This window comes from Myotis brandtii, unplaced genomic scaffold (genome assembly GCF_000412655.1).
Source record: "Myotis brandtii unplaced genomic scaffold, ASM41265v1 scaffold587, whole genome shotgun sequence".
Taxonomy (NCBI): domain Eukaryota; kingdom Metazoa; phylum Chordata; class Mammalia; order Chiroptera; family Vespertilionidae; genus Myotis; species Myotis brandtii.
Genome location: NW_005370207.1, coordinates 1,017,679 through 1,038,982, shown reverse-complemented (window position 1 = coordinate 1,038,982; position 21,304 = coordinate 1,017,679). Strand labels below are relative to the sequence as shown.

At 41.3% G+C, this 21,304-nt stretch overlaps 1 protein-coding gene across 1 annotated transcript in view; it reads right to left on the bottom strand.

Annotated features, from left to right (window-relative positions):
- The window catches only part of SND1 (staphylococcal nuclease and tudor domain containing 1), a 445,445-nt gene that overhangs the window by 153,671 nt on the left and 270,470 nt on the right, over positions 1-21,304 (bottom strand). The window contains exon 15 of the mRNA XM_005879181.2: positions 6,457-6,598. Within this exon, the coding sequence (XP_005879243.1) occupies positions 6,457-6,598 (142 nt within the window). The remainder of the gene's footprint in view (positions 1-6,456; positions 6,599-21,304) is intronic.

Genomic DNA, 21,304 nt, shown 5'->3' with positions numbered 1-21,304 from the left:
ATCCATTAAGTTGCAATTCAATTAAAGCATCTGAAAGAAATTCATAAGTATCAGCAGACCCTATAATTGCTTAATTAAGAATAGAAGCCCAGCAAACACAACCACAATAACAGCCTGATTCATTAGCACCTCTGTGATAGCAGAATGGGATTTCTCACTTAAACATACATTGGCTTTAATTGTTTAATTTGTTTAGGCACTTGTAATCAATGGGGATCCACCATCCTGGGGTCAGGAGATGAGAAGAATATTTCTGTTCACGTTCCCTCTCCTCTCCCATTAGAAGTTTTTAGTTTATTGAAAGAGGCAGTTGATATACCTATAGGATGAGACGTTAAAGAGGAAGAAGGAAATGAAGTACTTTATTCAAAGGCATTCAGGGTGGAAGGACACACAGTCAAACTTTTAGTTCACCATTCACATATTCACCACCAATACTTATCAAAGCCCAGACATCTAGAACCTTTTCTCGTTGCTTCCCTTGTCATAATGTAGCTCCAGAGGGGAGCTGTAATTAAAAAAAGAGAAAAAAGTATTGGAAAATGCAAAAGGAGAGGCAGAGGAAAGTCTCATTTTCTAGTCTTGTTTCATATGACTTAATGTAGCTCCAGAGGGGAGCTGTAATTAAAAAAAGAAAAAAGGTATTGGAAAATGCAAAAGGGCAGGCAGAGGGAAGTCTCATTTTCTAATCTTGTTTCATATGACCAGGTAGCTGGTTAATCATAAGTCACCTGCTGTGATGCACATGGGACCCCCTGCCAGGCAGCTGCTGCCCTCTAGGTAGTTTGTAGCACGAGTTCCAAGTAAGGTGACTGACTCCACTCTCCCCACCCCAAACCTGCCCCAGTCCATAATTCCTCATACATACCTCTATAACATGAAAATGCAAACGGGGTGGGCCCACTCAGTGAGTTAGCAGAAGACTCCAAATCTAATATAAGACTCCTTAGACTTCTTTACATTGAAACCTCTATTCTTCTCTTCCATTTCAGGCATTTGGTTTACAGGCACTAACGTAATACCTGCTATGCTCAGCCAATAGGACAACTTTCCTGAACTGCGCCCTCGACATGACCCATATACCTCAGAGCTAAGAAAGTAATTCAAAATAAGGACATGTAACATAAAGGTCATAGCAGTAGGACACACTCCATTCCCGATGGTGCTAGTAAATAAAAATCGGAATCAAAAGCCAAACGATTTGCCAATATGTGCCTCAGTATCCGTTCAGACAAAAAACTAAGCAAAATGGACACACATGACAAGTGAAAGTAAACTAAAAATAAAGATGGCTGGTAAACTGTTTTTGTTCTACTGGAATGGACTATATGGAGCTCACTAAATGCTAGGTGAGGAAAAAGAATACCTTTGAACAAATGCAGGCTGCCTGGGTTCTTGACTTCCTGTTAACTCAGGACCAGAACGGACTGACTGCCTCCAAGAATGCGGGAATGCGGTAAGTATGCACAGGAGGCGGCCAAAGCAGCAGGCGAAGGGACCTTGAACAGTCTCAGTTCTGATGGTGTAAGGTCACCTGCTCACCGACCAAACCTAAGCCAGGTGCTCAAAGGACTAAAGGGCAAGAGCCTTCAGGAGGCACTAACCTGTTAGCTACAGCTGACGCTGCCCAGCCCCACCTGCTATCCCATCTGACCAAGCAATCATCCCACGTACAGGGGTGCAGGAACCGTGACAGGGAGGCCAGCTGGCTTGGGCCAAATGCCACTCCCTATCAAGCTGTGGAGCCGTCTGCCTAAAAAAGGCCACATAAAAATGGAAAGTGTCCACCTCGCCTTAAAGTCCAGAGGGCTCTCCAAAAGGCTGGGATTAATGAGAGCAGCACATATGGGCTGCCGAGCAATTATCTTGACTTTCCCCTTGAGAATCACAACCCCAACTTTCTCCTGGCTGCAGAGACATCATTTCTAGCAGACCACCATTCTTACATGGTGCAGAGACCCCACAGAGAGCTGCAAAGCTGTGCCCGGAGGATCACTGAGTAGGTAGGTGGACAACTCCACAGCATGAATACCGTGCTGTGTGTCCACTCACTCTCAGAGTTGTAGGTGGTCTCAGAGAACCAGGGGCCCTTCTCTCTTAGGATACTCCCCCCACCCATCTCCTCCATACATCTTATTCATTCCATCTCTTCCAGGTCACTACTCTATTAGTCACTCCTCTACATTCTTTCTTAGTTCCTTCTCCTCAGAAATCAGACCAGTAGTTCTCATGTTGCCTATGATATTTTCTCACTCCATCTTTTTAATATTCTCATTTGCCAAAAAGATTTTGTTGAGTTTTACATTCTGTAATTGGTATTATGGAAACAATAGGTATATTGAATAGCATTTCCAACTATACATGCCACATTCTGCTCCAATCTTGAATAAGAACTACAATTACAAAAGTACTCAAATGCTGACATCCTTAGAATGTTACCTTGACCCTTAGCTTTCACTTTTCTGCATTCCTTTTCCATTCTGTCAGATTTTTGTGAGAAGCAGTCTATTTTTAATTCTGTTCCTTATTTCCCACATTTATTCCCCAATTGCCTGTAATCTGCCTTTGACTGATTCAACTTTGATGTAACTGCACTGACAAAGGTCATCAGCAAGTGAAGTGATAAATTGAGTGAAGTGATAAATAAGAAAATAACTTCATAGTTTTTACCTACTTGATCTTTTAGGTAAAATCTCACACTGCTAACTCCTTGGAATTCTAACTTCCCCCATTTCCAAAGACTACTCTCTCTTCCATCCTTTGACCATATTTTCTTCAACCATGTATGAATGCTTAGCCTACTCCTCACAGGTCAGAACTTTCTAGGGTTTTTATTCTTCCTACACCGGTCCTCTAGGCACTGCAACTGTTTTAGCTATTGCCTGTATGCTGATGGCTCCTCCACATGAATAATTTGCCTAGGCCCCTCTGCTGACCTCAAATATTACACATCTAAAATCAAATCAACGATCTCTTCCTAAAACCTGTTCTTACTTTCGTGTTGCTTTTAGACATCACACTCTGCCCACTCAAATAATGCTTTATTTTCTCTTCCACATTTTAACATCATCTCCTATCCCCGATCAAAAAAATCCAGTTATTTCCCAAATTATCAAGTCTTCCTCCTCAATACTTTCCCAATCTCTTTTCTTTCCCACTGCCAGATTTCAGGCCTCCATCCCTCTTGCCTCTTAACTGCTCTCCCAACCCCCGGCCTCATTTAGTCCAATATATCCACCAAAATGAATTTTCTTAACCCTAGAAGACTAGCTCCGACACCAATTAAAAAAAAAAAAGACTAGCTCCTGTCTGTATTTCCAACTTCAACCCACCACCCTTATCCTCATTGTTTATACTCCGCTGATACCAAAGGCTTCATGGTTGCCTGGACTCATCAAGGTATCCGAAACCTCTACAGCTATGCACATGCTGTAATCTCTACCTTGAGCCTTCCTCTCCACCTCCACCTCCACCCTCCCCCAACATTGCAAACTTCTATTTGTCCTTCCAAACACAGCTCAGCTATCAGATCCTCAAGGAGGCATTCTCTGATGCCCGGCTTAATAACCAATCATTTCCGTCTTTGTGCTACTTCTGTGCATTGTAAATGACTCTATTATCTCACCTAGTCCCCAACACTGCCGTTTGTTTACACGTCTGTCTACCCGCAGCGGTTCTCAACCTGTGGGTCACGACCATCGGAAAACACATATATCAGATATTTACATTACGATTCATAACAGTAGCAAAATTACAGTTATGAAGTAGCAACGAAAATAATTTTATGGTTGGGGGTCACCACAACATGAGGAACTGTATTAAAGGGTCGCGGCATTAGGAAGGTTGAGAACCACTGCGAGCTTCCTGAGACCTAGAACCTAGTCTTACGAGGATGATGCGGAATTCCTTGCCCCAAAGTCTCACAGGAAAAGCCAGTTGCCTTCCGTTCAGTGAGCTCATCAGTCAGGAGGAGACTAGAATAGTGCCTTTTCTTGAGTTATTTCCATCAGTAGGTAACTATGGCTCTACCATGGACACTATGACCTATGGCCATTACATACAAGAGTTAAGGAAAGCTCTAGGTATGAACTCACAAAGTCTTTGTGAGGGGATGAGGAAGGAAATATATGTACTGATGATCTACTTTATGGCAGGCTTGTTCTGCACCCTTCTCTCATCTCATGATACTTTCATAACAATCCTGAGAGGCATGATACTCTTTCTGGTTGACTGACATATAAACTGAGGCTTGAAGTGGGTAAGTAAGCTCCCTGAGTCCCTGCCTGTGTAGAGTAGAGCCATGATTCAAATAGAGATCTGCTTTCTCTGACGACTTCAATGTCCTGTATCCCTGCCGTGTTTCTAAAGAAACCAGAAGATGCATAACATAAGCGCATATAGTATGGCAGGGGACAAATGTAAAAGCTTATATTTTTATCATTCATTTGCTTGTATAATCTGTCTTTCAGAATGTAAGTGAACTCAGGCAATGCCTTTTGAATTGCTAAGCTTAGAATAATGCCAAGTCCACAGAAGAACTAGCTGATGCCGGGTTGAGTGATCAGACTGCGGTGTTTACGTAAGGTACAACCAGAAGGCTTCTGAAAAAAAACTCCCACCAAGATAGATCCAAGCTAAAAGCCAGCTCCATTCAGGCAGTTTTGAGTTTAGAAGCCAGAACTACAATGTTTTCTTTCCCCTACAGATCTGTGGCCAAGTTTCCCAGAAAAAAGAATAATACTGCTTTTCTTTCACACCTCTGGATGAAGCTCTACAATGCCAAAAAGAAGCTTTTGTTGTGCAGGTAGAGAGCAAAGGATGAGATAAATATACACCTCAAATGCTGTAACAGCAAGAAGTTACTGCTAAGAATTTCGCTACAGAAATCTTAAGGGCACAAATGGCTGCATGAAGGACTCGCGCACTGCTACACTACCCCTCCGTTAACCACAACACACATTCGCAGAAATGAGGTGTGGATTTGTTGCGGCCTTTCTCGTTCATGGCTGCCTCTAAGCTTTGTGTCAGGCTTCAACTAGTCCCTCAGGAAGCCTGCAGCGCTGTGGAGAGGTCATTAACTAGAGTGTGCGAGAGCCTCAACCAGAAGGGACGGTCCTGTGTTCAGGGAGGGCTTTATCTCATACAACAATCCATTTAGCTGGGGCCAAGGGAGACCCTGACAGAAAAGAAACTATCAGTGCCCTCTAGAAGAGGGAGGCTGAGGCAACATGGCAGGGACAACAAACAGGGAGCCCTTTTCGTGTCCCCCAAGGTCAATTCTATTCAAGAACACGAGAGAAGCAACGCTGAGGCAGCAGGACAGCCTCAGAAACACAGTGCGCATCGGGATAACACAGGAGAGTAAGTCCTTTGTGAGTGAGTGAGTGAGTGAGTGTTTTCGTGTGTATGGGGTGAGGAGCAGGGTATTGAAGTACAGTGGGGCCTTGACTTACGAGTTTAATTCGTTCCATGCTGGAGCTCGTAACTCAAATTACTCGTATGTCAAATCATAAAGTGAACGAGTGAGACACGTGATGCTGGGCTGATGTTGTGGCGTTCACTGTGACGTTCGCTGCGCCAACTAGTGGTGGGGTATCTGAAGCTGGCTCGTAACCCGAATTTTAGCTTGCAACTCAAAGCAAAAAGTCGGCCGAGAGATGGCTCGTATCTCGAAAAAGTCGGGACACTCGTAAGTCAAGGCCCCACTGTAAAATGACACTTTCTCTCTAAGTCTACAGTTTCTTAAAAGTCCTGACTGAACAAATGGCTGTTACTTACCAATAGGGAAGAAATGAAGAGATTTGCTCCATAAATGCATAAATACAAATTGTTCCAAGAGCACAATTTATACACAGTCTTGCTGGCTTATGAAATATTAAGCTACTAGAAAGGATAGGATAAGAAAGATGTAATTCAGTCAGCAAAGAAAGAAAGGCTTGCCATAGTATGCCAACCTCAGTGCAGGAGCCTGCAAAGGTATGTCATGTGGGGTTTCATCAAGGACTAGGATCCTAATGATATTTGAAAAGAATAAGAGAGAGACAATCGGCACTGCCTGGGGAGCTACAAGGCAGGTGTTCAGCTCCTCTGAGACCTGCCCAGGACTAGCATGGCGGGGGCGGGCCTTATTCCAAATAGGAAATACCAACTGTGCGAATTCCATCAATAATTGTGTTCTGTGCCTGGAATTCCCTTCTCTCAGACTGTCTGAGGATTTGTGCTGTCATTTAAACTACTCTACTCCTGCGTCCCGAAATTGGTGGAAATGAGGAACGGGAGAGGGACCAGTGACAGAAGGACCAAATCTAGAAATGTTGTGCTCAAATCTCAGAGATGAAAGCACCCGACGGGCGCAGGGCTATGTAAGACACGGGGAAAGAAGGCATGTGACCTCCGGAAATGACTTCTGAGCTCCAGGAAGAATTTCCACAGCAACACATAACACATAAAACATACCTGCAAGCAAGAAGGTGATAAGGCAAGTTTCCTTTGGCAAATATAGCTTGAGACGAGATCCACTGAAGACATATTCCACCACAGCTTCAGAACGACCTGCCCGCTGGAGAAAGGGCAGGAACTGCTTTGCTTTTTGGGTATCCTAGTGGAGAAAGGAAAAAAGAATCCTTAAACATGTAACGGGATTCAGGTTAATGTTCCTTTCGCTCTGGTATAGGACACAGTCTAGCAGACCATGGGAAGCTAGGCCAATAACTCTGTAAAACTAGACATTCCTAAAAACATGACATAGACTAGATATCCATGTGACTTCCACAGAAGAGATAAAATTAACCAGAAATTTTCAGAACATTCTCATTGACTCTCTGCCTCCCTCTGTTCAGTTACTAAGTAATAAGTGGATATACAATACAAGTGAGGAAGGTGCTTTAATGATAATCTCACTCCTTCTCTAGGACAGGAAAGAGCTCCTATTTCTTCTACATGAAATTGAGAGAAGATCAATACTAACCTTCTATGTAGTTTAATTTAACCTTTAATTTTCATTAAGAAACAAAGTGACCCTCAGGCTGTGTGATATAGCCCGTAAGCCCTTTCCCAGGAAACCCAAAGCAGTTCATCTTCCACCTTCAATAGGTTATGTAGACCCAGGGGTCACTGTGTCTTATAGAAGAGAATAACGCAGTCTTATCTGGGCACCAGTACAGCAAGCCCTGCTCTTGGAGCTTTTCAGGGATGAGCCAGGACCTGGGCACACTGCTCTGTTCCCAGTCTGGGAAATCTGTAACAGCAGGATGTGCTCCTTGGGGGCCAATCCCACAGAATAATTACAGTACAAATAATTATCTATATATATAAAAGGCTAACATGCAAAGTTCCCCCTCGGGCGTTCAACCAGGAGACCGGGAGTTTGATCACTCGCTATGATGTGTGTTGACCAACAGGGGGCGGCGTGGAATGAAGGAAGGCCCCAGCCAGCAGCCAGCAGCTGGGGAAGGGAGGCCCCAGCCGGCAGCTGGAAGGCCCCGATTGGCCCTGATTGCCGGCCAGGCCTAGGGACCCTACCAGTGCATGAATTTTGTGCACTGGGCCTCTAGTAGAAACAGTAAAACCATGAAACCACACAGCACTTTCTAAACTTTTCTCACACATCCACATGAAGTGAGTGCATGCATTCTACCCTCAAGAGTACCAAATCATGGGCATTAGGACCCCAGAGCTCTAAGCTACAGAGGAGGTAGAGCCTTCCAATCCTTTCAGTCTCTCAAGCTATTTCAATAGATGACAGAAAAAGCAAGGATCAAAATATCACATCACATGTGCTGGGGTAACAGTTCCTGGATGTCAGAATTTCTGTGGTTTGCAGCCCAGCCAGCAGAACTGCGTACTTTCCTAACGCCTGCAACATAAGCAGGCTAAGCTCTTCCTTGCTAACTCTGCTCCTAGCAACAGAGCTATTGTATCTAAATTAATGCACATTAGATAATGAAAATTTAAGAGGCCATCAAATATTTGAGAGTGTTCACAGCAGCCAAAGGGGCTCTGTTCATTCGGAAGCAGTGAGGTAGGCTGGGGTGAAAACAATATTTATAGTAATGAGATTCATCCTTCTCTTCAAACAGATTCTTAGAGAAAAGGAGAGACAGTCATCCATTCTCCGTGTCTCTAATGGCACATAGGAAAAAGGTAATGGCACAAGGAGCTTTAGTGGGTTGGAAACTCCTCTCAATGAACATTTAAGCAACACATATTCCACTCTACATATACAGTGGGAAAAGGCCTTCCTGGCAGTTGGCTGAAGTCCAGAACAGTCAAGCAAGACAAATGTTCCATGGGTAAGAAAGCACTACCTCATTAAAACCCTTTTGCCATACTTGTCTGAATCTGGGACATTATTCATGAGCTGAGCCAGTAAGTCAACAACAATTATCAAACTGATTATTGCAAATAATGAGGCAACTTAATGTCTTTAAAGAGAAGGCCCTTTCCCTAAAGACTGCAATAATCTATTATTTTTCAGAAAGAGACTTTTGCTCATCACCATCTTTTGGATGTATTTATCAGAAAAAAAGATGTGCACACCTAATGTTAATACTAAAAAGGAAGTTGTACCAGACTGGTCCTGAGGTCAAAGAGAAGCAAAGGTACCTTACTCTTGGCCATGTAATAATAACATGAAAAAGAAAAAATACATGCTCCTGACTCCTCCTAAGTCTCCACCTACAACAGTCCTATTCCAGAAACAACACATGGGAAGACAGCAAAGAGAATCTGGCACGCCATTGATTATGACAAAGATTAGAAGGGAAAGCCGACTATGCCAATTGAAGGCATAAAAGCAAATTTTAAAGACCTATCAGAATTGGCCATGTTTATTTCCAGCAGCAAAACTGTAAGACAACACATAGAGCTCCCCCATCCTCACCAGGCAAGTGTTCCGAAGGCTTGAAGAAGATGCTATGTCTACAGACCACCCATCTAGAAACAAGAAAGAAATTCCACCCAAGTTGATAGGCTTTTAGGAATAAAAAATTCTTACAAAGTCAACCAAATTGAATATAACCACCAAAAGATGTCAGCTCTTTCAAATCTCAGTCACAGGCAGACAATAATGTCTCTTCAAGCACTTCCTTTGATTGGCATGTACCTTTTCAATATAAAAATTCTTGAAACCTTTAATATTTGTTTCAGTGGCACAAATGAAAAGGCCGGTAAGACCAACTGACAAATTTTGTCAGGTGATGTAGCCATAAATCATTCTCTGCTAATTTAGCTATGAAAATTACTCATATTAGGAGTTTGACTGTATTACTATAAAACTGACTAAATGTGGTCAAACGATTTGCCTTCCAACGAGCCTGTGCAAGTAGAGCAATATGCTTCAGTCTCTTGTACTCATTTCTAAGGTTGCAATAAAAGGTAAATAAGAGAACACGATTACAAGAAACAATATAACAGAGACCAATTTAGCCCCTACTGAGGAATCAAAGATGCTACATGGATCTTACGGATGACGATGAAGTGATAAAGTTCAAATGATGTCATTAACATGACATTTTAAATTCTCCTCCAATAATCCTGAAGAAGGACCTATACTGAGAGAGTTAGTGAAATTAAGGATTTCTTTATAACTTTAGAACTTCGAAATGTATTTTATTTTTTATACAGATAAAAAGATTTTATTATTTTTTATTTGTTTGAGGTTACATAATTTATTGAAGATCACAAAAAACTAATATGCAGCACTTGAATTCAAATGTATCTAATGCCATACAGTGTATAATTTTTATACTTGGGAACTACTATCAGGGACAACTTTAAGAGTTGTTTATTTGGGGGGTGGAGGGTGAGGGGTTACATGTTTATTCATTTTATTTTATATTTGTTTTTTTTTTCCCAACAGTGACTGAGTAGATACTTTAATTTGGGAACTTTACTTCAGATGGTCTTTTTTTCCCCTTCTAAATACAGTTTACATTCAATATTATTTTATATTAGTTTTGAGGTGTAGTACATAGTGGTCAGATAATTATATGATGTACTAGAGGCCCGGTGCACAAAAATTCGTGCACTGGGGGGAGGGTGTCCCTCAGCTCAGCCTGCCCCCTCGCACAGTCTGGGAGCCCTCAGGGGATGTCCTTCTGACAGCTTAGGCCTGCCTAAGTCACAGTCTGGCCTCCCTCTGGGGGAGGCGACCAGGCCAATCAGGGGAAGGCACCACCCCAATCACCCCGCTGCTGCTGCCACTGCTGGCTGCTGTGGCTACCAGCCCTCAGCCCTTGCTTCATAGCACTGGCCCTGGCCCCTGCCCACTGGTGGGTGGGGGGCGATCTGGGGCCAGGCCGGCTGGGCGAAGGGCTGTGGGAGGTTGAGGCACAGCAGGTTGCACCCTGTCCAGCCTTGGCGGCTGCCTCTTCAGAAGGGGCAGCACTGGGACCGGGACCACGCAGCCCCCTCTCCCACTGCCTCTGCAGAAGGGGCCGTGACGCTGGACCAGCCCATGCCGCTGCCTCTACCAGGCCGCCGGTCCTCGGCCCTCTCAGCCGCTGTGGCTTTGTCCAGAAGGACGTCCGGTCTATCCAGTCTAATTAGCATATTACCCTTTTATTCGTATAGATTTTTAAAAATAAAGTTAAAGGCCTCAGATTTTAAGAGGTAACACTGAGGGTTACAAGAGAATGCTGATTTCAGAGGAAGACTACTAAACACCCAACATTTCTGCTTCCATATCTAGTGGCAGGGACTCTCGGCCCCAGGTTTCCTATGAGGTGGTTTATTCACAGGTCTGACAATCTACCTGACATAGTTACCTGGTACTACATTGGCTCAGGCTTTGAGAATCTGAGTAAATTAGCCATAGTTTAATGCTTTCTCTACCAATATTCCCCTCCAACAGTGTAGCTAATCAAGAATCAACTGTTTCTGAGCAGATAAGTCTGTTTGATCGCACTGCTAGTTTTCACATTACCTGTACTCCAAAACAAACCATATATAAGTGTGTTCCTGTACTCTTAGAAAGGCTAATTTAAGGATACATTAGCTACATTTAACCTGCTATTGTGGATGGCATCTCTTTAAGGAATGTTTCTGCCTCCTCAATGCACCTTGAAATTGAGAAAGTAATGATGCAACAAATGTGCCTGGGGTGACTTCATTTCAAAGGATGTTAATATCTATACCTCAAACTTCTAGGAGCAAGGTTCTGAATGACCCTGAAGACAGGCAGGATGGTCCTTAGAGAGAGAGAGAAAGGTTATAAAGGCACTTTAATTTACACTCCTACTCTCCCCTTACTTCTGGCCTGTCAGCCCAAACCTCTTCCAAATGTGGGTGCATGTCAAGGACTGAAAGAGATCCCCTTCAGTAGACAGATTGCAACTTATCTTAACGAAGTATCTTGCCGTGTAAGCAGAAACATGTTTACAATAACTCAGTGCTGTGAATTATCAAGTCTGGGAGAAGGGGAAAGTTTGGGGTGGGCGTCAGGGGAGAGCAGGGGAAGCAGGTTCCTTATACGCAGGTACAGGACCGAGGTCCTGAGAACACTATGTAGACAACTAGGTCATCTGCATCCTAGAAGAACAGAACTGACATAAATCAAAGTTCTGTGAATTCTGGAACCGGGTTTTAGGTCGTCAGTTTGTGCTCGATGGTAGCAAAGTGAGTTCTATGATTTTTCCACAGAAAATACCCATCACAGTGGGCATTAACACAGTTAACACTGGTAAGGGGAACATCACAACACACACAAGACAGCACAGGGAAATGGCAATCAAAATAAACCTATTAGTTAACAATTAACCACTCAGGATTATCACATGCAAGTCTCAAATGGGAACTGTTAATAATGAAGCTCACTAATTAGTTCTCATCATCACAATCACTCTTTGATGAACATCATAGGAAAAAGAACTAAAAACAAATACATGCAAGAGCTTATTACGGTTCCATGGGGACACTCCACCAGCACCTGAGAAACTGAACGGGAAAGAGCATCAAACTCGATGAAGCTTCCTGGAGGTACAGCCATGTCCTATGCTGGCCACTCCAGCAAGCCAGGAAGTGTCTCCCCAGCCAGGGCAAATAGCCTGTCCTTACAGGGCTGACTGGCCTGAGGCTAACGGACTCCAGAGCACTATGCTGTTTGGGACCAACCAATCTTAATAGTGAAGCAGCAAAATCTGTGTGTACAAGAGTACAGGTATACAGGAAACCCAGAGTGGAGATCAGAACTGAAGCCAAGGACACTGAAGCAAACACACTCTCATTGCAGGGTGCATGGTGGTAACGCATTGCCATAGTTATCTACTAGTGTCTGTGCAGGGCCCTCCTGACCAGGAGAGTTACTCCCGCAGCTATCTGAAAGACAAATCGTAAGTATGTCCCCTACCCGCAAGGCAGAAACGTCATCCATCACTCCACACTCTTCCTCCCTCTACAGCCTAGGCTCCTACAGCCCAAATGACATTTTAATTCACAGAATGAGCTTATGAATCTCTGTAAGGAACCAGCTAGACACCAAGATAATCTTTTGGTATAAATGGAGCCCTGGCAGGGGTGGGAGGGGGCACACTTGGGAATCTTCTCCAGCTCCAACAACACCACAAAGCACTAAAAAATTTGAACCCAATCTTGTCTGGCTGGCTATCAATGTTTCATGGTGATGTGTGTGAGGAGACTGGGAGAGGACACAAAATTCAGTGAGGTGCAAGTTTAACAGGAGTGAGTGAACACAGGGGAGAACCCTAGAGAAAAACACTGACTGAAAAACAAATAAAATTATAAGAAAACAGAAAAGAAAGGTGCGGAAGCTAGGCCATCAATAACCTTTCATCCAGTGCTGTCTGCAGTTTGCAGTTCTCACACTGTGTCCTCAGTTGGCAGCTCGCTCAGGCTCAGGGCGGAGTGGAGCAGAGCCATGCTCCAGGCTCTGGGCGCCGCTCCTGGGAGCACGGATCCAGAGGACAGTTGTAGGAGCACTGAGCTGGAAGAAAGCCGAGCGTGGGAGGCTGGCGTTCTAACCTGAGGCGTCCTCGACACACAACACAACTTTTCATTTTCTTTCCTAACTCTACTCCTTTACGAATTATTAAGGGAGGATGGCCGTTTCCAAACTTGCAAGCTAAGGACAGACCGAAGGGCAGAAGGAGCTGGCATGGTCTGCTTCCCAAATGGGAAGGAAGCTGCAGAGCCTGTCAGTGTTAAGCGTAGCTTCATATCCCAAATGTAGAGGGAAAAAATTTCTCTGCAATCAGACTTGCAAAACCCTAAATCTTCCAACATTTGAAGAATATGCTTGCCCTCAGGAGTCCTGCAAAGAACAGGCATCTAAATATTTTCATTTGGTTGGTCTTGCTCACCATCTATTTCCTGTTCATGGGTACAATACTGAGAAAAGAAACCAGGACTTGGCAAATGTTAAGGGAAGAGACCACCCTGTGTTTATCGTGAAAACACGCAGAGCAGCACTCTGACAATCACGGCCGTCTCACTAAAAGAAAGTCAAATCATGTTACAGAAACAGATCCGGGACCCCTAGAATATGGCCTGAATTTACCCGCATTCACCCCAACCTGGAAATATCCTAAATCTCCCTCATCACAGAATGGACAAACTGTGGCACTCTCACACATTGAAATATTCCGCAGTGAAAAGAATATAGGCAACAAGGATGAATCTCAAATGCATGACTCCATTTACATGACATTTTTTCAAATTGTAAGGAAAGAAAACAGATCAGTGGTTGATTCCAAAGGGGACAGAGAATTCTGGGGGATGATACAACAGTTCTATTATCTTTACTGTCGTGACAGTTCCATATGTCCATGCTCTCAAAATATCCATGTTTATCAAAACTCATAAAATTATATACTAAAAATTATATATTTTACTGTATATAAATTATGCCTACATTTTAAAAATAAATTAAAATTGTCCTGGATAAGTAGACTAAGCAATATTTTAATTTTTAACTTAAGAAAACTTTCTTTTAGTCACCTAATTTATAAGCAGCTCAAAGAAAATAAGTTCAAAATTAAGCACTAAGTAATCATGTTTTAGATAAACTATTCAATGTATTAAAGTATTTTAAAAATTCAAGCAGAAAATAGTCTAGGTGAGGAATCATGGGGTTACAAGAGCACAGAAAAAAATCTTATCATTTTCCTAAAAGCAGCATAAAAAAGTATCAATTCTTCAGTAATGGCTAAAGGAAAGCATGATCCTCAACTGGCTATATAGAGGGAATACTCTGTTCAAAGGAAGGAAAAAGTATTACTGTGTACATATGCCTACTGACATTCCTTTTCTACCTGGAAATAAAATCATGTGATGTAGCTTAATGTGTATAAGATAATATCCAACTCTTAATCAAATGAAAATTCTACACAGGATCAAGATTATTCTTTTACTAGAGGCCTGGTGCACAAAATCTGTGAATGGGTAGGGTCCCTAGGCCTGGCCGGAGATCAGGACTGATCTGTGGGGTGACTGACAGTGCGATCGGGGGGCCTTGCTGGCACCTGCCTTGGCTGGCCTGGTGCCACCCGCTGCCAGTTGCCTCCCTCTGTGAGCCAACTGGTGGGGTGATTGCCCCCCCTCCCCCACCCCACCGCTGGCACCAGCCTTGGTCGGCCTGGTGTCACCTGCTTGCTGGCCCCGCCCCCCACTGCCACCACCGGTCGCTTCCCTCTGCAGTGCGACCAGCAGGGTCGTTGGGGGGCCCTTGCTGGCACCGGCCTTGACTGGCCTGGAGCCTGCAGGCTGGGGGCAGTTCCTGTGTTGAGCATCTGCTCCCTGGTGGTTAGTGTGTGTCATAGCGACTGGTCGATCTGCATATTAGGCTTTAATTATATAGGATTAAATGACTTTTAGTTTCCCAAATTTAACCAGCTGAAGTTATGCTGTGAGCACCATTCAATTTATTTTAGAAAAAAACTCATTGCATTTTTATCATCAACAAGAAACACAATGCCCAGGCTTATTTTATAACTTTTTTTGTACTCTAAGATTAGCTTAGAAAGCACAGGGATGGTATATGTGTGCCTAATATAAAAAGGGCAGAAGTATGTACCTAGTTACAAGAAAGTATCAACTATACAAACTCGCTTCCTTCCTATATTCAATCGTCTTTCTCTAAAATTTGTTTGAGGTGTGTCGTCCACCAACACGGTGCAAAGGTCCTTCCTGAAGTCTGCCTATCCACAGAACTATCTGAAGGTTATGGCTCATAATTCATGAGATCCAGAAAGGTTTCCACAAATAAACAACACCTTCTTCCCACCCAACTTCACCCCAAGCAGTCCTTTCCCCATTTCTCCATACTCTAACTTCCCAGAAGATTATCATTGTTATAAAATTGAGTCAGTGTTTATAAATTATGACTTTAAATTACAGCCTTCCCTGCAGAGCTCCCGTCCTCCTGCTGACTTCTGCATGGTGGCCTGTGAGGCCTGCTCACAACAGATGTCCTGCACCTTCCTTTCACCGGGACCCTGGAAATTCCCTGCACATCCTATCTTGGATTACTTCCCACTTAGTTTACAACCTTTTCCTTTAAAAAAAACACAAAAAAACTATTCCTATTTCATGGAGAAAATGCTGGCTGGCTGGCTCAGTGGATAGAGTGCCGGACTGTGGACTCAGGTTCGAAGGGTCCCAGGTTCGATTCCCAGTCAAGGGCACATACCCGGGATGTGGGCTCCATCCACAGTAGGGGACCTGCAGGAGGCAGCCGATCAATGATTCTCTCTCATCACTGATGTTTCTCTCTCTCTCTCTCTCTACCTTTTAAATCAATAAAAATATATTTTAAAAAAGAAAAGAAAATGCTTTAACTCTCTGAGGTCAGGTAAGTAAATGTAAAATATAGACATTAGAGGTAGTGGTTCAAAAATACCAATTTATAAGTGAAAAAGGTACTTTCATGTTACATAAATCTCTAAAAATGTGTAATGTATCCAAATTGTAGACATTATATTTATAGCAAATAAATCACTAAGTTGATAAGAAAATAGTTAAAGGTGACATTTCTGTTTTAAACAGGTATGTCTAAACACAATCAATGATGATAGAAAGGGACTATTTTAACAACTATGTTGTTACTTTTCTAAGAATCAAATAATGAATCTTTACAGGAATACAGTGGGTGTTGCATAATGACATTTTGGTCAACGATGGGTGGCATGTACAACAGTGGGAGCTGAAAAATTCCCACTGACTAGTGACACTGTAGCTGTCTTAATGTTGCAAGGCATTACTCATGTGTTCGTGATGATGCTGGTGTAAACAAACCTACCGTACCCTCAGGTGTGTAAGAGTACAGCACTTACAATTATGTACAGTACATAATACTTGCTAATGATAATAAACGACCATGTTACTGGTTTATGTATTTACTATAGTACATTTTTATCATTATTTTAGAATGTACTCTGTCTACTTATTTGCTTAAAACAGTATGCTGTGTTATGCCAACAGTAGCCTCACATATCTTGTGCTTACTGTCTGTTGATTGCATCATTTTCTCTTGTGCTTGATTTAATCTTGTGTTGTATAAGTTTAGTGTAGTCTAAGTGTACAGTGTTTATAACGTCTACAGGAATGTACAGGAATGCTCTAGGCTTCACATTCACTCAACACTCACTGACTCATCCAGAGCAACTTCCAACCTGCAAGCTCCATTCACGGTAAGTGCCCTATACAGGTGTACCATTTTTAATCCTTTATATTGTATTTTTACATTTTTATGTTTGTTTAGATACGGAAATACTTACCACTGTTACAATTGCCTACAATATTCAGTACAGTCACATGCTATACAGGCTTGTAGCTTAGGAGCAATTGGCTATCCCATGTAGCCTAGGCAGGTGTGTAATAGACTAGACCAGCGGTTCTCAACCCGTGGGTCGTGACCCCTTTGGCGGTCAAACGACCCTTTCACAGGGGTCACCTAAGACCATCTTACATATCAGATATTTACATTACAATTCATAACAGTAGCAACATTACAGTTATGAAGTAGCAACGAAAATAATTTTATGGTTGGGTCACAACATGATGAACTGTATTTAAAGGGCCAGAAGGTTGAGAACCACTGGGCTAGACCATCTGGGTCTGGTAAGTGCACTCCATAATATCCACACAACGAGAAAATCGCCTAATGACACATTTCTCAGAATGTATCCTCACCATTAAGCAGCGCAGGACTCTACAACAATAAACATTTCTGGAAAAAAGACACAAGACTGGTGGAAAAAATAGCTTATACAAGGTAGGCCACAGAAAGAACATGGAAGAAAGCACATCAAGAAGAGTCTACTGCTCTGGATATCAATTACAAGGCCATGATTTAAAAATAACTAAAGGTCTGAAATACTATTTTTTTTTTAAAGTTTTAGGTCAAGTTTTATCACTTTCGAAGTCTCTATAGGCAAGAGGTAAGAATTTATTACAACAGCAGAAAATGGCTTGGGAGATAATTAAAATAATATGTTCAGAGTAAAGAATTTAAAAGATGATCTGATGAAGAACAGGTTTCATTTCATGGGTAAAATCAAGAACTCAGGAGCAAGGAAATTGATGTCATGCTAAGCTCTGCCCCACCTGAGACAAGAATACAACTTTAGAAAAGGATGAAGAAAAAAGAAATCTGCAAGCAACTTGTGACATAAAAAATCAAAATAAATATTAAATAGGTTAGATGACTAAAATAATTTCAACATCCCCTAAAAATACTGTGAACATTCATTTCTTGCCTGCAGTCATATCAATTTAGGTCCAATAAATCTTAAATAAAAGTTTTATTATGTCTAATTGGTCTTTTTAAAGCCCTACATTTTTAAAGAGTTAATAAAAATAGATAATTACAAAATTTGGAAGAGAAAGTTCTCGTTTTTAAGATAGGAAGAAAAATGGCAACTATTATAGTAGAAATTTATTATTAATTAAGACAGAGGTGGTCAGTGTTTTAAAGAACACCAAATGCATCAAACTAAAAACCTAATAATTGTACTCAACAGAGGTATAGAATGATGACATTAAAAAACTATATGCCATCCTTTAGCACATATTCCTTAATTACTGACTATGAATTAGCTAAAGAAATCAATGTTGTTTATGAAAGAAAAACACAATCCAAACAACCAAAATAGCCAACAATAGGAAGCTGATTAAGTAAGTTACAGTACATTAATAAGACAGAATACTAGGCAGACATTAAAAGTATGGTTCAAGAATATTCATATGGAAAAATATAATTAAGAGAAAAAAGCAAATAAGCACCTACTATGTGTCAGACACTTTTCTGGCACTGATTGTATTAAGAATAAAATAGAAAGTTCCTGCACTAAATACAACTTGTATCACTTCAAAAAGGAGGGGGTTGGGGGAGAAAAATGAAGAAAAGAAAGAAAACCCTACATTTTGGTGAAAAGATGTATTTTTACTGAAACATTTCTACATTTCTGATGGTAGTAGTAGAGATGATTTTATTTTCTGGCTTATTTATGTTTGATGAATTCAAACACAAAACTGCTGGTGAAAAAAACACTGGTAGTCAAAAAAAGTATGTTTTTCGCCCTGGTGGCATGGCTCATTGGTTAGAGCGTCAGCCCATGCACTGAAGGCAATTCCCAGTCAAGGGCACATAGCTAGGTTGCAGGTTTGATCCCTGCCCCGTAACCAATCAATGTGTTTTCTCTCTTACATCGATATTGCTCTCTCCCCTCCCCTCTCTCCCTTCCACTCTCTCCAAAAATCAATGGAAAAAATATCCTCAAGTGAGGATTAACAAAACAAACAAAAAGTTTTTGTTTTTAAAAGAAGAAAACAGATTAACATTCAGTGCTGATTCAGCTTTGCACAGATAAACTTACAAATTATTCAGTTGGATAACTGTCTCTCCAGTGTTTTAGAGCCAAATTCACCATCCTCTAGAGTAAATTAGTTCTTTATAATTGTTCTATATGTTTCGAAACAATAAATACTACAGACACTGTAATAAAGTCTGTGAACTGATTTGGAAAACATCTTAATTTGAAACTGGATATGAAATTTGCTCCATGATTTCTTCAAAAACAGCATCTAAGCACAGTGCTTTATGGCAGTGATGACACCGAACTAAATGGCCCTTTTCCTAAGGAATAAAAATTTGACTAGGTAATTATGATTCAGAGCTAAAGAGTGTCGACAACAGGTAGAAAACAAAAATCACACAATAATTTGCATGATGTATGAATAAGAAAAATGCCTTCCTAGTAAAGCAAGCAGCATGATGTAAAGAGTTAGAATTGTAGTATTTTGAGTATATTTGGAAATTCTGATTCTTCCTAAGGAAAAGCATAGACTTCCCCCTTCCCCTACCTGGTGTGATTTTGTAACTATGGATGATGTAATTACATGTGAATACCGTATTGGGGTTCTAGAAGTGAAACTATCAATGAAAAACCATATACCCCAGAATGCATGAATGATGGTAGAGAATTCAGACAAAAAGTTTTGGTCAAGGTAACAGAAGAAATTTGTTTTTCCAACCAAGGCTCTCAGATCACTGTCATTTCTTTCTCCTTCAGGGCATATGCAATTGTGAATGCTCTAAGGCTTCTCACTCACTGAAAACTACACAGACACCATTATCACAGACATTTATCCATTCACTATTGTTAGAAAACTCCTAAAACGGAAGGTATAGAGATGTAAGCCTTGCTGGGGATAAGCCAGTGGGAAGACATCTAGCTATCACTTTCACCCCTTCATTCCAGAAACACTGCTCTAACTAAGGTCACCAGTAACCCATGTTGCTAAATCCACTGGACAGTTTTCAATCTTCATCTGTCTCGACCTTGAAGCAGCAGAGTCAACTTTTATGTTTGAAGCTCTCTTTCCTCTTAGTTTCTTTCTTATTATTTTTTCCATTGATTTCTGACTCAACATGAAAAATGCATTTAAAAAACAAGCCAGATCGCATATGTTAAATATTAAGTGAGAGATAAAGAGGCAATAAAAGAACTCAGCAGAGGGAGGGATATAATTTGGAATTTGAATAAAGTTTGAAATAAAAATACTTCATAGAGGACTTCTTATGTGCAAGGCAGAATGCTCAGCAATTTAATACTAATCACCAACACCCTGTGAACCACTGCTCTCTGTTGAGTTCCTATGTCAACTGTTATAAATACTTTGCATGTATTAACTCAATCATTCTACAAATCTAATGAGGTAAGGGCCATTATTATTAATTTTACAGATGGGAAGATTGTGGCACAGAGGTTAAATAACTTCCTCATGGAGACAAAGTAATAAGTAATGTAGCAAACACTTGAACCTGGGTGATCTAATATTGGAGCCCTTGCTACTATGACTCCATACTGCTACTGTATTCTAGAACAGTGATTTTCAACTGGTGGACCACAAGAATTTTTAAAACATGCCATACCAGATTATTTGGTCAGGGGCACTGACCTCTTTTCCCTTAGATTGTCAAATAAAAAAATGACAACAGCCAACACAATAACTGGTATGAATGAATCAAAATTACACTTATTTTTATTGTCAGATTGGCAAAACAATATAATATTTCTTGGTGTGCTGCAGAATTTTAGTAATTAGTTTATGTATGTCATGAATGAAAAAGGTTGAAAATAGCTGTTTTAGAAAGTATGCCTGTCCACTTTCAGTTACTACCAGCATAGTTAACCCTAAAGGGCCATGTTTTTCCTAATAGTATCACACTGTTTAAGATCATCATCTGGCAGATCAAATCTAAACTAGGCAATGAAGAGATACAAAAAAGATGCCCCTTTCTTTGTTTAGAAACTAGTGAGGTGAACCACTATACACATGTCAACTTGAGGACAGTTACCAATCAATACATAAACAAGTGCAAAATTATGGTAATGACCGATTATGTAAAATTGCTTAAGAAAGGCATGATCAGAAGACACTGAGGTCATGTTATATTTATCTTTCTCCAACTGACTTATTTCGCTTAGTATAATGCTCTCCAGGTCCATCCATGCTGTTGCAAATGGTAGGAGTTCCTTCCTTTTTACAGCAGCTTAGTATTCCATTGTATAGATGTACCACAGTATTTTAATCCACTCATCTGCTGATGGGCACTTAGGCTGTTTCCAAATCTTAGCTATGGTGAATTGTGCTGTTATGAACATAGGGATGCATATATCCTTTCTGACTGGTGTTTCTGGTTTCTTGGGATATATTCCTAGAAGTGGGATCACTGGGTCAAATGGGAGTTCCATTTTTAGTTTTTTGAGGAAACTCCATACTGTTCTCCACAGTGGCTGCACCAGTCTGCATTCCCACCAGCAGTGCACGAGTGTTCCTTTTTCTC